The sequence below is a fragment of the Neopsephotus bourkii genome, unplaced genomic scaffold, assembly GCF_033783945.1.
Source record: "Neopsephotus bourkii isolate Nb327-2 ecotype Australia unplaced genomic scaffold, CSIRO-AGI_Nbou_v1 NB_1630, whole genome shotgun sequence".
Lineage (NCBI taxonomy): Eukaryota > Metazoa > Chordata > Aves > Psittaciformes > Psittacidae > Neopsephotus > Neopsephotus bourkii.
The window spans coordinates 3,370,224-3,383,741 of record NW_026902105.1 but is presented as its reverse complement, the minus strand read 5'-3'; the positions used below and the strand labels follow the sequence as shown (position 1 = coordinate 3,383,741).

At 36.1% G+C, this 13,518-nt stretch overlaps 1 protein-coding gene across 50 annotated transcripts in view; it reads right to left on the bottom strand.

The window, feature by feature from the left end:
- The window catches only part of RIMS2 (regulating synaptic membrane exocytosis 2), a 448,541-nt gene that overhangs the window by 144,386 nt on the left and 290,637 nt on the right, over positions 1–13,518 (bottom strand). For 44 of the 50 annotated variants that reach the window (XM_061373344.1, XM_061373350.1, XM_061373349.1 and 41 more), the window contains 2 exons: positions 9,213–9,369; positions 4,952–5,068 (listed from right to left, as the gene is read on the bottom strand). In XM_061373344.1, coding sequence (XP_061229328.1) covers positions 4,952–5,068; positions 9,213–9,369 — 274 coding nt within the window. The remainder of the gene's footprint in view (positions 1–4,951; positions 5,069–9,212; positions 9,370–13,518) is intronic. The other 6 variants (XM_061373316.1, XM_061373332.1, XM_061373326.1 and 3 more) reach the window with 1 other exon arrangement.

Genomic DNA, 13,518 nt, shown 5'->3' with positions numbered 1-13,518 from the left:
ATGGCTACTTAATTATTATTCAAATGTGCATTTAATAAAGATTATGAAAGAAGTTATCTGTTAAGCTTTCTGGTCTTAATTCTGCTGCAATGTCTCAAAATATCTTTTCTTAGTACGACCTAATCTGCCACCCAGCTATTAACAATGTTGGATTAGGAGCCTGCAACTTATTGATAAACCAACTGCCAGGGTAAGACGACTTTTAGAAATACAGATTTTATATTGCTCTTGGTCACATTCAATTTTGTATTAAGTAAGAGAAGCAGCTAATTAAATGGTATTTATCTAATGTGCAGCAGATGCATGGTAGTGAATTATTCCAGTCTTCACTGGTTTGACTATAGTAACCAGAATTTAAGCATGTATTTTGATATTTCCTTTAAGATATGGGTTGTTGCTTTTTTTTTAAACTCTTTCAACAGCATGAGACTGTTCAACAGAAAGCCTGTGTTTAAATATGCTAATGAAATAATCTCTTAATAATAGTGGAGTAAGAGTTTTGCTAGTTCCAGCATATGAAGCCATCATCTTTGAAGATAAATTTCAATGAGAAAATGAACATGAGCCAGCAGTGTGAGCTCACAGCTCAGAAAGCCAACCGTATCCTGGGCTGCATCAAAAGGAGCGTGACCAGCACGTTGAAGGAGGTGATCCTGCCCCTCTACTCTGCTCTTGTGAGACCTTACTTGGAGTATTGTGTACAGTTCTGGTGTCCTCAACATAAAAAGGACATGGAACTGTTGGAACAAGTCCAGAGGAGGGCCACAAGAATGATCAAGGGACTGGAGCACCTCCCATATGAAGATCAGCTGAGAAAGCTGGGGCTATTCAGCCTGGAGAAGAGAAGGCTGCATGGAGACCTCATAGCAGCCTTCCAGTATCTGAAGGGAGCATATAGGGATGCTGGGGAGGGACTCTTCATTAGGGACTGTAGTGGCAGGACAAGGGGTAATGGGTTAAAACTTAAACAGGGGAAGTTCAGATTGGATATAAGGAGGAAATTCTTTCCTGTTAGGGTGGTGAGGCACTGGAATAGGTTGTCCAGGGAGGTTGTGAATGCTTCATCCCTGGCAGTGTTCAAGGCTAGGTTGGACGAGGCCTTGGGTAATATGGTTTAGAGCGAGGTGTCCCTGCCCATGGCAGGGGCTTGGAACTTGATGATCTTAAGGTCCTTTCCAACCCTAACTGTTCTATGTTTCTATGATTCTATAATGGAGAATATTTCTTTAAATAATCATGGATATCTACACCATTTCTTTAACATGGCAGATAATCACTTTTGTGCTTTAAAATGGAAAGTGTGCAATAGACCTGATGAAGGGATAGCCGACTCAAAATTTAACTTAATTTTTGTCTCTTGTTTTCTTGTAAGTGCCTAGTAGAAAGACATTTATGAATTTTCTGATATGTTTCCAATGCAAGACTATTTAAGGTAGGCTGAATGCCCTGCTTACTATGATACATTCACCATTAGGAATTTCATGCCTCAGGGAGAACATATCTAGGATAAAGAACATAGAGTAATAAACAGTAAACAGTATCTAATCAGGTTAGAGCTGAGTGCCTGAGTATAATTTCCTTGGTGTTTGTCTTGGTGGTGTTAACTATTGATATATCTTTCTGAAAGTAGTACAGAGATACAGTTTTGGCTGATGTTTTGGTTTTGAAACTGTGCTAATATTCTTACATATTTCCTTTAATTTACCTAATTATACTGATACCTTAAATATTACATTCTTACATCAAATGTGGCTGTTTCCAATATTTTCTCTATAGTTTGATTAGTTTCAGTTCCCAAAGTGAGGTAAAAGTCTGCTTTAGAGTTTATTAAGATATGTCAAACAGCATGTTAGAAGGTTATCCCATTACAGATAAAAGATCTCACGGAATTTGGGGTCATAAATATTCATATTTCTTTCCATTACAAATTCAGTCTATTTCATAAAAGAGTGGAAAAAAAATCATCCTCATTTTTTGACATCTATATTAAATAGATATAGGTAACAAACTAACTTGGCTTCCCACTACAAGTTACCCATATACACAGCACAATTCGGACATTTTTGATAACAGTGCAACAGATACAAAATTTAACTGTAACTTTAACCTAACAAAAATCAGCATATGATCTGATAGCAACATTAGACATATTTAAGCGTTGGTGTTTGAAATCAAACTTATCTCAAATTTAGAAAAGTACATCTTTCAGCTTTTTAAAAACAATATTATTTTCACTTCTACATATGCATTCAGTTTTGAAGGAATGTTTAAATTGCCATTAGACTGGAGGTCATTAGACATCTCCGTATGTTGTTTCAACTGGCTCCTTAGTAGCATATATTTTAGAGACTATTATATTGAATTATCTAGAAAATGAAGGAAAGAATCTTCTACTTAAATTCTCAGTCATATTTTAACTTAGCAACTGAGCATGTCTACAGGAAGGTATTCAAAGTCCTTTTTTTGCAAACAGCTCCAAGGGATAAATGGATGATGTAAACAACAAACCATCAGAGTTGCAGGAAAGCAAAGTGTGATTCTTTTTCCTAGGTGAGTGTGGAACAAAACAAGGATGACAAGAGAGATTATGAACTAATAGAAAAGTTCAGGTTTTTCACTTCTGCAAACACCTGCACTTCCAGCAGTTTTCGGAATCAATGCTATTTAAAAATTACTTTAGGGACTTGTACACACAATGTTTTCATTATGTAACACAGACAGGATCACAAATACTCACTAACAAAATTTGAAATCTGATAAACTTGCCAGTCATAAAACCACTGTCAAAATAAAAATTAATATATAACATGATAAATTGTTAGGACTAGTATTCTTTCTATTCTCTTGAGTGTTGCCTAAACCCAGTATTTTAGCAACGTGACCTAGTGGAAGGCGTCCCCGCCTGTGGCAGATGGTGTTGGAATCAGATGATCATTAAGGCCTCTTCCAACCCACACTGTTCTATGATTTTATGATATACTTCAGAGACTGTATGTTACAACAGAGACATAAATAGTAAACAATGTGATAACACAGGCAACCCCACGCCATGTATGAACAGGAGAACTTCTATGTGTACTTTGGAAATACAAATGACATATACACCTGTGTTCAGAGACTCAGAGTATGCCTAACAAGCAAACGCATATTCATCTAGAATGGACATGTGAAAATGCAGTAATCTCATCACCAGCAACTTTCTCATGCTGTTTTTCTGACACATGCTAAAAGCCCAATTCTCTTTCTTTAAGTCAAGCTAGTCCAGCAGGGTTTATTTGACTGAAGTGATGGGGAAAGATTGTGGAATTGTACTTCAACCCATGTTTCACTACTATGCATTTATCTGGGAGATAGCAAATAAACTTGCACAGTAAAAAAATCCCAGGAGCATTGTATAAGGCATACAGAGGCTCTAAAAACAAGTTCAGATCCTATTTCAAGGATGGCTGGTCTAAAAATCAACATATTATGATCCCAAAAGCATTCTGTTTTCTTCTTTTAAGGAAACAGCTCAGAATCTTTAAGTTATGTAACAAATACAGATGACATTCTGGATGATAAATACTTGACTGCTTTTCAGTACCTTAATTTTTTTTTTTTCCCATTTGACTTTTGGGGCTGAATTCAATTACAAACCACTTGAATATATGGGGGGGGGGGGGTGGGGGGGTGCGTGTGTGTTTGTTTTGGTACTGTTTTTTCTAACTTACCTAATTAGGAATGGTTGATTTACTTTTTTTTTCTAAAGAATTTTGTCTTGCATTACTGACAGTCATTGATCATCGCATTAATGTTCTTTTAAAAAACATTCATTTTTCAGTTCAATATCGCTAACAAAAAGCTACTGATTTTTAAAATTCTTTGTATTACAGTGAGCAAAATAATTACAACCTTTGATGTTCACTTCAGGAATAACCCATAATAATTATCTGTAAAGTGTATTAACTTCAAATACTAGTCACATAACACTCCATTTACACAACATATCTGTATTACTACTTCCTATATGCAATTATGAAATAGGCCAACATCTAGCGATCATGCCTCTCTGATTATAGTGTGTAAGTTTTCAACTTGGTGTACAAGAAGCTAGAAAATATTGAATACTAAAAGTAAAAAATGCTTTCTCTTCTTATTTTCTGACCTACAGGCAATGAGATGGGAAAGGTAGATTTTATGTTTTGGTTTGGGGTTTTTTAGTTTTTTTTTTCTTAAGCCACAAATGTACTAATGCAATTAATTTAGCAAAATTAACTACATTAGCTAACTATTGCCTGCAATTCTTTTTTACATCATTAAAATTCACAGAGGTTTCTACAGCTCTGCTCACAATTTTGAAAGTTTCACTAGGCAAAATACTGGTCAGGGTAAGATGCACCGCTACACACAAAAGCCCCAATTTCATTTTAACACACATTGCTGTAACCTCTCTCTTCTCCTATCCAAAAAGCATGTCTCATAAAGTTGAAAAAAGACTAATGGCTAGAATATGCTTTTTTTATGTATGTGAAATGCACTGCATCCAATGGGATCATTACATTAATACTGAGCTGAAAGTATCCATTTTTAGACCTCTCTATTCAGCAGAAGAAATGACCAAATCTACTGTTAGATTATGTTAAAGATAGTCAGCACTTAAAGAATTTATTAATGTAGTACATTTTTTAAAAATTATAGAGGGGGACAACTAAGCTGTCTTCTACACTGTACAATTCCTCAGATTTTTCAGACTGCCTCTTGTCAAAGAGGGAAAAGTTTTGTCAGCCTCATGTGCACTGTATATTTTGTAATGTATGTCATGCAACCAGTGGATAAATGAGTGGGAAAATGTTCATCTGTGGGATTAGGTAATTTTTCTATTTACTTTAGTGAGCTACCATGCTGAAGTAATTCACATTGGTAAGTGTAGACTATAGCTGTTTCTAATTTCTAATTCCAGTCAGATATTTACCTCTCTCTGTCCGGGGAGTAGTGGTCATCTATAACACGGTGTCTATCCATTCGGTTCAGGGTATTGTAATGCGCAGGAGTAGATCGAGTCCCTCGTGGTCCCTGATCCACATTCCGACTAAGGATAAAAGACATCAGATTCTGAGTTCTGGGTGTGCCTGGACCATGTCCCCTCACTGGTTTGTACCAACAATTATTAGCAAGCATGGTGGTAGTAAGATGTGTTAGTTGACTTGTCTTTTGTATACTTTGTCACATAATGTTTGTTCTGGAAATGAGGGGATAATTTTATTTTTTTATTTATTTTTATTTTTATATTTTTAAGGGTTGATTTTGAAGAATTTCATTAGTTTTTCCAGTCTAGTGCCTTCAAGGAATATCTCCTTTTCAGCTAAAACATACACCATAAAGAATTTTCCATGAGCTCTTAAGTTTGGCTATACTATAAGGATGTAAACTGTAGTAAGACAGTGAGGACTTCTGGCTGTTATGGTAGAGTGCAGCCTGATGGAAACATTCTCATCTGAATTAAACAACAAATGCTTGTTTTGCATTGGCAATCTTATTCTGTAATCTAATTAGAACAGAATCTGAAAAAGATGAAATTGTTTAATTAGGTATAAGTGGTACACATAGTGCAGGGTTTATTAAAAGGCACCGATCACCTTTACAGTTTTGCACTACTTGAGAGCAAAGCTTTGCCCTTTGATTGTTTTGCTCAGTTTAACTATTAGAACCTACTGACACACTAATTTCACCTTTCCTGGTCTGTAAAACAAATCCACAAGAATAGGAAGATAGAAAGACAACAGATAACTGCAATAATTACTGGATAATTAAAACATAATTGTTTCATACAGATTTGAAATTAACAGTTTGGATGTTTCCCTCCACATAAATTCCAACTTCCCTTTCCTGCAGTTTTCCCTAATTTTGGCCTCAGGGTTTCTTTTAACTTTTATATCATTCAGTTCCTGTGTCCTTCCTTGTCACTGTCTGCCATTTTGGTACCTATCATCCTTATCCTTTGTCATTTGTCGGTCCCTGATTAGTGTTAACCTCTATGAGTATCCTTCACTGCTGCTGCATGCTGCTATATCTGCATGTAAGTGCTATGAAAATGTTGCACTACACATCAAAATTTGCTTTCAGCTCTACTTCATTTCTCATAAAGCATTTCTTCACTCTGGCTTTCATGAAGCCAAATATAAAGTTTACTCTAGCTAGTAAACTTTATATTTGCTATATTAGACTTAAGTATAATTCTTCTACCTTCTACTCTACAGCTCTTTCCTGTAACTTCTCTTTACATGTTTTAACCCCCTTTTTTTACATCAAAATGATAGAAAAACCAGTATAGCCTTTACTCTGCTCTTGGACTCTCTCGTGTATATTTTATATCTGAAACTGACATTGACAGGGCTCCTTTGCTGTTCTTTGTTAACTTTTTTACTTTTCCCAACAACCAATTCTCATTGCTTCTTTCTGAATTCTAGTTTCTGTCTGACCCTTTTCCTCAGGGTCTTCTTTTCATTCAGGTTTAAAAACATATCTTTTTTTTTTTTTTTATGTATGTAGTATTACCACATTTTACTCTTCATTTAAATATTTCTCAAGCTGTCTTTTCTTTGCAAAACTTCACACAGATCTGACCTTTACTGTCTGCCCACACAATCAAGACTGCTGCCTAAGCTCTGATTATAAGTTTTAGTTCTGAAAACTTAGTATTATCCTGTCTACTCAAATAATCTTCATTAAGATTTTTAGATTATTGTTCTAAATAAATAACTTATTTCAATTTCTGTATTATATCAGATTCTGATTTCATGTTGTTTCTTAACATCCTACACAAATGCATTTCTTCTGTTTGAAAGTGTTGCTACTATTTCAGTTCTGTTTCACTTTGCTAAGGACGCCTTTGTCAGCCACATTTACTATTTTAACATAAAATTACATACTTTCTCCAATGAATCTCGTTCTAAAGGAAAAGTTCTTTTCACAACATACATCTTCATTCCTTTGGAACATTCTTGCAGTTGTCAGAACATGCACGGAGCAATCAGATAACAGGTAAGCAGATGAAAAGGTGTAATTGCAGGTGGTGATGGTAGATAATAATGACCATCCTACTAGATTTACCACACCATTTCAGCCTAGCCACTTTACATAACGACCTTCCTCTTGTTTTTTCAAATGCACAGTCTTAGGAAAAGCTAAATATGTTGTACAGTGCCTGCCACAGTCTAAACTCCATTCTTATCTACAGAGAGAGTAACAGTCTGTTAAATACATTAGCTGAAAATATTAAAGTAACAATTTCTTGTCAGCTACTATGTAATGTGGCTTTGGTGGAAGTTATTAACAAAACCATTCATTAGAAGGACTGAGAACTGCAAAATGTCTTCTAAAACATAATAGAAACTTGTACTGCTATGACCAAGAGCTCCTGCCTGCAGAAGGATCAATCAGTAGTTAGGAGGTCTCTGGGCACACAGCATGTTTACTGTAGTTAGAAAATGTCTATAGCAACACATGTATAACAAACGCAACTAAACATGGTGAAAATGTGATTAATAATGTTTACGATTTTGCTGCGTACACTAGATTTTCATCAGAATTAAGAAAAAAGACATTTCTGTAACTGAAGGATTATGCTTCTTTTCTACAAACTCTCAAGTTCTGCAACCCAATTCTCTGGGCTCAACAAGTACCCAAAAAAATGATTCAATTTGTAGGCAGGGAAATATTACATAAACAATGCATTTGATTGTGACACAGTAGGAAAAAAGGTTAAATATTTTTCTCTGTAAGTTCAACAATCTATTAAAAAAAATTAGCTTTAGGAAAGTCAGGAAGCAAGAAACATTTCATACATGTAAAGAAACACAAAACTACAAAAAAATTAAAAGAAGGTTTTTCACTGGTGTTAGAGAAGTGTCAATTATGAAAAAGTTGGGTAAAATTTCTACCCAAAGTGCTCACACCATGCACCCACACATAACACCACAAACACAAACACACAGAAAGAGCTTTTCCTCACATTTATGTCTACATCCAAGACAAATAATACCAGGAGATTTAGCACACACAATTACTTAGACTGAAATTAGGATAGCATAAATCAGAATAGACCCCTTTCTGTCTACCCTTTATGTCTCATTTACAGTCAGGCTGTATTTACATATGATTTTAGATATAAAGTAAAACCTTGCAATTCCTACTGTGAGCTGTCTGTGATCATATAGGATAAATTGGGATCCTAATACCACACTAATGCAAAAGAGTATCATTTAGTCTGTGTTTGTTAGAGGATATGGTAAGTAAACATGTAAGAAAGAGAACACAAAGTCAAGAGAATTTTAAGCTAACAAAAAGAAAAAATGTAACAGAAAGAAAAGCAGAACACAAGAGAATCAGAATGGCTGTAGAAGAAAGTGATAAACACATGTACCTGGCAAAAAATAGTGGATACCAGATCTTCTGTATTAAACGGGAACTGTGAACATTATGAGCAAAGAAAATAACTTCCCCTTTTATTCCAGCTGAATTACACCAGTTGGAAACCTACCCATACATAGTGACAAAAATGCTGGAAAACAGGCTTCATTCCCCACTATATGTATTCTTCTGCTTCCTCTAGAGAAAGCTTATCCATACATCAAAATTCTTAATTTTGGCATAAACAGTATATTCAACTTAGTAGCTAGCATTTGGAAGAAGCAGCCTAATCTTTGTTCCACAAGACATAGTCATCAGAGGCCTTCTAAGATCAGGAGCTGACGTTTTTCAGTAGAAAATAGTATGAGTGTCAATTCATTCTTGATGCTTTAAAAGTTAAAAAAAAAAAAAAAAAGGAAAGTAGAAAGACAGCTACTAAGGGCAGAAAGCATGGCTCTCACAGAACCTTGACTCTACACAGACAAAAGGGTTGAAAACAACCGCTAACAAATGAACGCTAAGAAAATGCCAAACTATCACATTCTATACAACACAGCACCTTCTAAATAGCTCTTGAAAATAAATGTCTGAAGAAATATTTTTTTCCTTAAATTGGAATGTACTGTTTTTTCATGAAAAACAAGACATAATGAGGTAAATTTTTGCACATCAGTATAATGTAAGAAAACATTATTTGCTTTACGTAATTTCATAAGTTTTAACTAAATTACTTCCATTTTTAAAGTCTGGAGATTTTTTCCAGTATTGTTACAGAATTTATACCGCTTAAATTTATATCCCTGCACAGTTAAATAACAGTTTACCTTTGTGGGGGAGGGACACTGGGAGACCACGATCTAGTCCGTCCTATACTATCTCCACGGTGAGGGGACCCTGATCGAGAGCAATGATTAGATGACATAACTTGTTCTGGCACTGATAGTGTTGAACTTTGAAGATCTCTCCCATTATGTCGATAATCTAAAAAGAAATGCAAATATTCAGTAAATCTGAGAATGCAATTTTCTAATTTCCTACCATATCTGTAGTAGTACCATGATAAAAGATGGAATTCAATCAAGAATGTTATTATGTCTTATTTTTTAATAAAAAATACATAAAGTTGATTCCTGTTGTTATGCCTAATTCAAGTACAGTTATAGTTCCTACAGTTACACTCTGAAGTATAGAAATAGGTTGCCATGCATCAAATGTCATTTGTAATAGTAAAAATATCCGAATTTATCATATGTTTGTGGTCAATATGAACTACAAAATTAATAAAACTTACTTTTTTTCTTAGAATAATATACAAAATTGATTTTTTTCTATTAAAATTGAATTGCAATGATTGTGTATAACATACTTCAAACAGAAATGTCCACAATTAAAAACTAATCCAAAATTCAGTTTAAAGCTACAAGAGATTAAATACAGAGTTTGGGTTCAAGAAATATTTGTATTTTAGAAACAAAGTAACAATGACTCAAAGACATCAGGTATCACTCACAGTTCTGAACTTAGAAAACATGATTCCTTCACAAATATATGAGCTAAGGCCACAGAGACACCTGCTTGAATTAGGATAATGGAAAGCATAAACGGTCTAAGCAAAAGCTTTCCCAGTTCTAATAGCTTAAAAGGCTAATACATGGCCATTTTATGTAGGCGTATAAGAAAATCCTTTTTAAAAGGCTGGATGCTTTAGTGACGGTAAGCATCCAATTTCAAAAATTGAATTCACTGTCCCAGGGAAAAAAAACTCCCTATGAAAAAAAGATGCCAGATACACAGTAATTTCAAAGAACTTCCAACAAATTTTATGCAGATCAAATTAATATAGCATGAAAAGAAAACTAAGAATTACAAATCTTAATCTGCTGATAATGTTTTGCAGAAATAGGTCTTCAGACAGCTCCCAGTGGCTATGACAACTGATATAAATGACTTTTTGTTCTAAAGAGAGTAACCAAGTAAATAATACTTAGAGAGGTCCACCTGGCACTGGAAAAATTCTGGCTCAGAAAACTGTTACTCTTTTCCCATGGGAATCTTCTGGGAATCCAAGAGCATTTGGTCTTCTACTCCAGACTGTGCGTAGCTTTCTCCTTAGAAAATGTTTGGCAAGCACCTAAGCAAAACCTCATTAATTCAGCCAATTTTATGGTTCAAAAAATGTTCAATATTTCCAACTGAGTTTTTATATTCATTGTATAGGCTTAGGCCCAAGAATCTATATGAACCCCTCTAATTCATACACAATTTCTTTCTCTGTGTTTGGGGTAAGCTGCTTTGTGTGTGTCTGCGTACGTGAATTCAAGAGCCCTCTGAGGAGCTTTGTAGGCCGCTATCTACCACCCCAGAGAGAAAAACACTGTAAGCAGTTCTAAGAGCTAAGGAGGCTGTGACCCTGTGGGAAGCCCATGCTGGAGCAGGGTGCTGTCAGGTCAGGACCTGTGGCCCTGTGTAGAAAGGAGTCTGCACTGGAGCAGGTTGGCTGGTAGGAACTTTAACCTTATAGGGATGCATGGTGGAACAGTCTGCTCCTGAAGGACTGCACCCCATGGAAGGGACTCACACTTGAGCAGTTTATGAAGAACTGCAGCCTGTGGGAAGGTCTCACAGTGGAAAAGTCTGTGGAGGACTGACTCCTGTGGGAGGGACCCCACGCTGGAGCAGGGGAAGAGTGTAAGGAGGAGGCAGTGGCAGAGACAGTGTGTGATGAACTGAACACACCCTCCATTCCTCGTCCACCTGTGCCACTATGGAGCAGAAAGTAGAGAAAATCAGGAGTGACACTGAGCCTGGGAAGATGGGGAAGGTGTTTTAAGATTAATTTTTTATTTAGAATCATAGAATCATAGAATAGTTAGGGTTGGAAAGGACCTTAAGATCATCAAGTTCCAAGCCCCTGCCATGGGCAGGGACACCTCGCCCTAAACCATATTATCCAAGGCCTCGTCCAACCTAGCCTTGAACACTGCCAGGGATGAAGCATTCACAACCTCCCTGGACAACCTATTCCAGTGCCTCACCACCCCTGTTTAAGTTTTAACCCATTACCCCTTGTCCTACCACTACAGTCCCTAATGAAGAGTCCCTCCCCAGCATCCCTATATGCTCCCTTCAGATACTGGAAGGCTGCTATGAGGTCTCCACGCAGCCTTCTCTTCTCCAGGCTGAACAGCCCCAGCTTTCTCAGCTGATCTTCATATGGGAGGTGCTCCAGTCCCCTGATCATTCTCGTGGCCCTCCTCTGGACTTGTTACAACAGTTCCATGTCCTTTTTATGTTGAGGACACCAGAACTGTACACAATACTCCAAGTGAGGTCTCACAAGAGCAGAGTAGAGGGGCAGGATCACCTCCTTCGACGTGCTGGTCACGCTCCTTTTGATGCAGCCCAGGATACGGTTGGCTTTCTGAGCTGTGAGCTCACACTGCTGGCTCATGTTCATTTTCTCATCGACCAGCACCCCCATTACCCTACTCTGATTTGATTGTTAATAAACTAAATTAATTTCCCCAAGTCAAGTGTGTTTTTTGCATGACTGAACTGGTGAGTGATCTCTCCCTACCCTTGTCTCAACTCATGAGCTTTTTGTTATATTTTTCTCTCTCCTGTCCAGGTGAGGAGGGCAGTGGTAGAGTGACTTCAGTGGGCACCTAGCATCCAGCCAAGATCAACCCACCATTTGCATAAGTGAATTGCAATTTATTATGAGCTTAAGTGGAATGAAATAAAAATAATAATTTACTTTACAAATACACATGACAATATTGTCTATTGCCTATCAAAATATTCATACCTATAGATATGAATACCACAGAGATAATTCTTAGTATTCTGCACACACAGGGAGCATTTGTAGCATTTGGTAACAGAAATCATACTGAAGAACAGTTATATGAAGAATTGGGAAAATCCTTTTTTTTTTAAAGTCTAACATTTAAATCAGCAGTTTTATACAGTATTTGGTATGTACAGTCAAAGGGGAATGAGCAATAGCATAAGGTATTTTACTTGAATGAACATAGTGAAAAGCAAGGAATTCAATTAATGAAACACAAACAAAAACCTTCTCTAGAAAATCAAAATAATTAAATTTACTAAATTTGTATACATAAATTAATGACTTTGAAACAAAAAGCCTCCTCCAGCTCTACCTTGTTATTGCAGTTGATCACTTGCACATTATTGTTCCAATAAATCAAACTGTATGACTATTTGATTAAATTGTCATGTATAATCCTGATCAAAAAATGTTTTACATTAAATTAGAAGCAGAAATGCCATACTTTCTGGTAACTAATGCTGGTAGTGCTTCCTTATATAATTTCAAAAGGCAGAAACTATCAGCATCAACAAAACTAGACATTAAGATGTGTTTGAAGAACAAATTAATATTCTCTATGCCTTGCTGCCAGAAAATAACTTTGAAATGCATAATTAATTCAGCCAAAACAAAACCTACTATAATTATAAACAGGTCACACACTGAAAAGCAGCAGTTTCAGGAGGGCAAGCTACAACATGAGTTAATTCTAGTCATCTTTCAATTTTGTACAGTTAATGTACCTCTCTGCCTTACTTCACACTATATATTTTCACTAGCTAGGAGCCAAATCAAGATAGAACGCTATCTCATACTGAAAATAACCCCATCAGATTTTCACAGCTTTCTGAGTGAGGTGTCCCTGTCCATGGCAGGGGGGTTGGAACTTGACGATCTTAAGGTCCTTTCCAACCCAAACTATTCTATGATTCTATCTTGAGAATTTAAGATTTTTATTCAATAAAACTGTCCGTTCTATAAAGTTGCAACACCAGAAAATATTAACATGCATTTAATGTGGAGAGAAAGGAGTTTAGGGATAGATCCAGTAAGGTTCTTAGGTTTCTTGAGCATAGTCATTACCATTCCGGCACTTTACAGCCAGAACAAAACCTCAGTTGTAAAGGAAGATATTTAAATTGCATGAATATGCGAGAAAATTACATATTTCAGAAAAATGACTGAAAAACCTACATGTTGTTAACACAGGCACATAGATTAAGCTCAGAGAAGATGCCATGTTTTGAACTTAGTTGCCAAAATCAAGAATGCACAGAAGATGCTTCCAACCACTC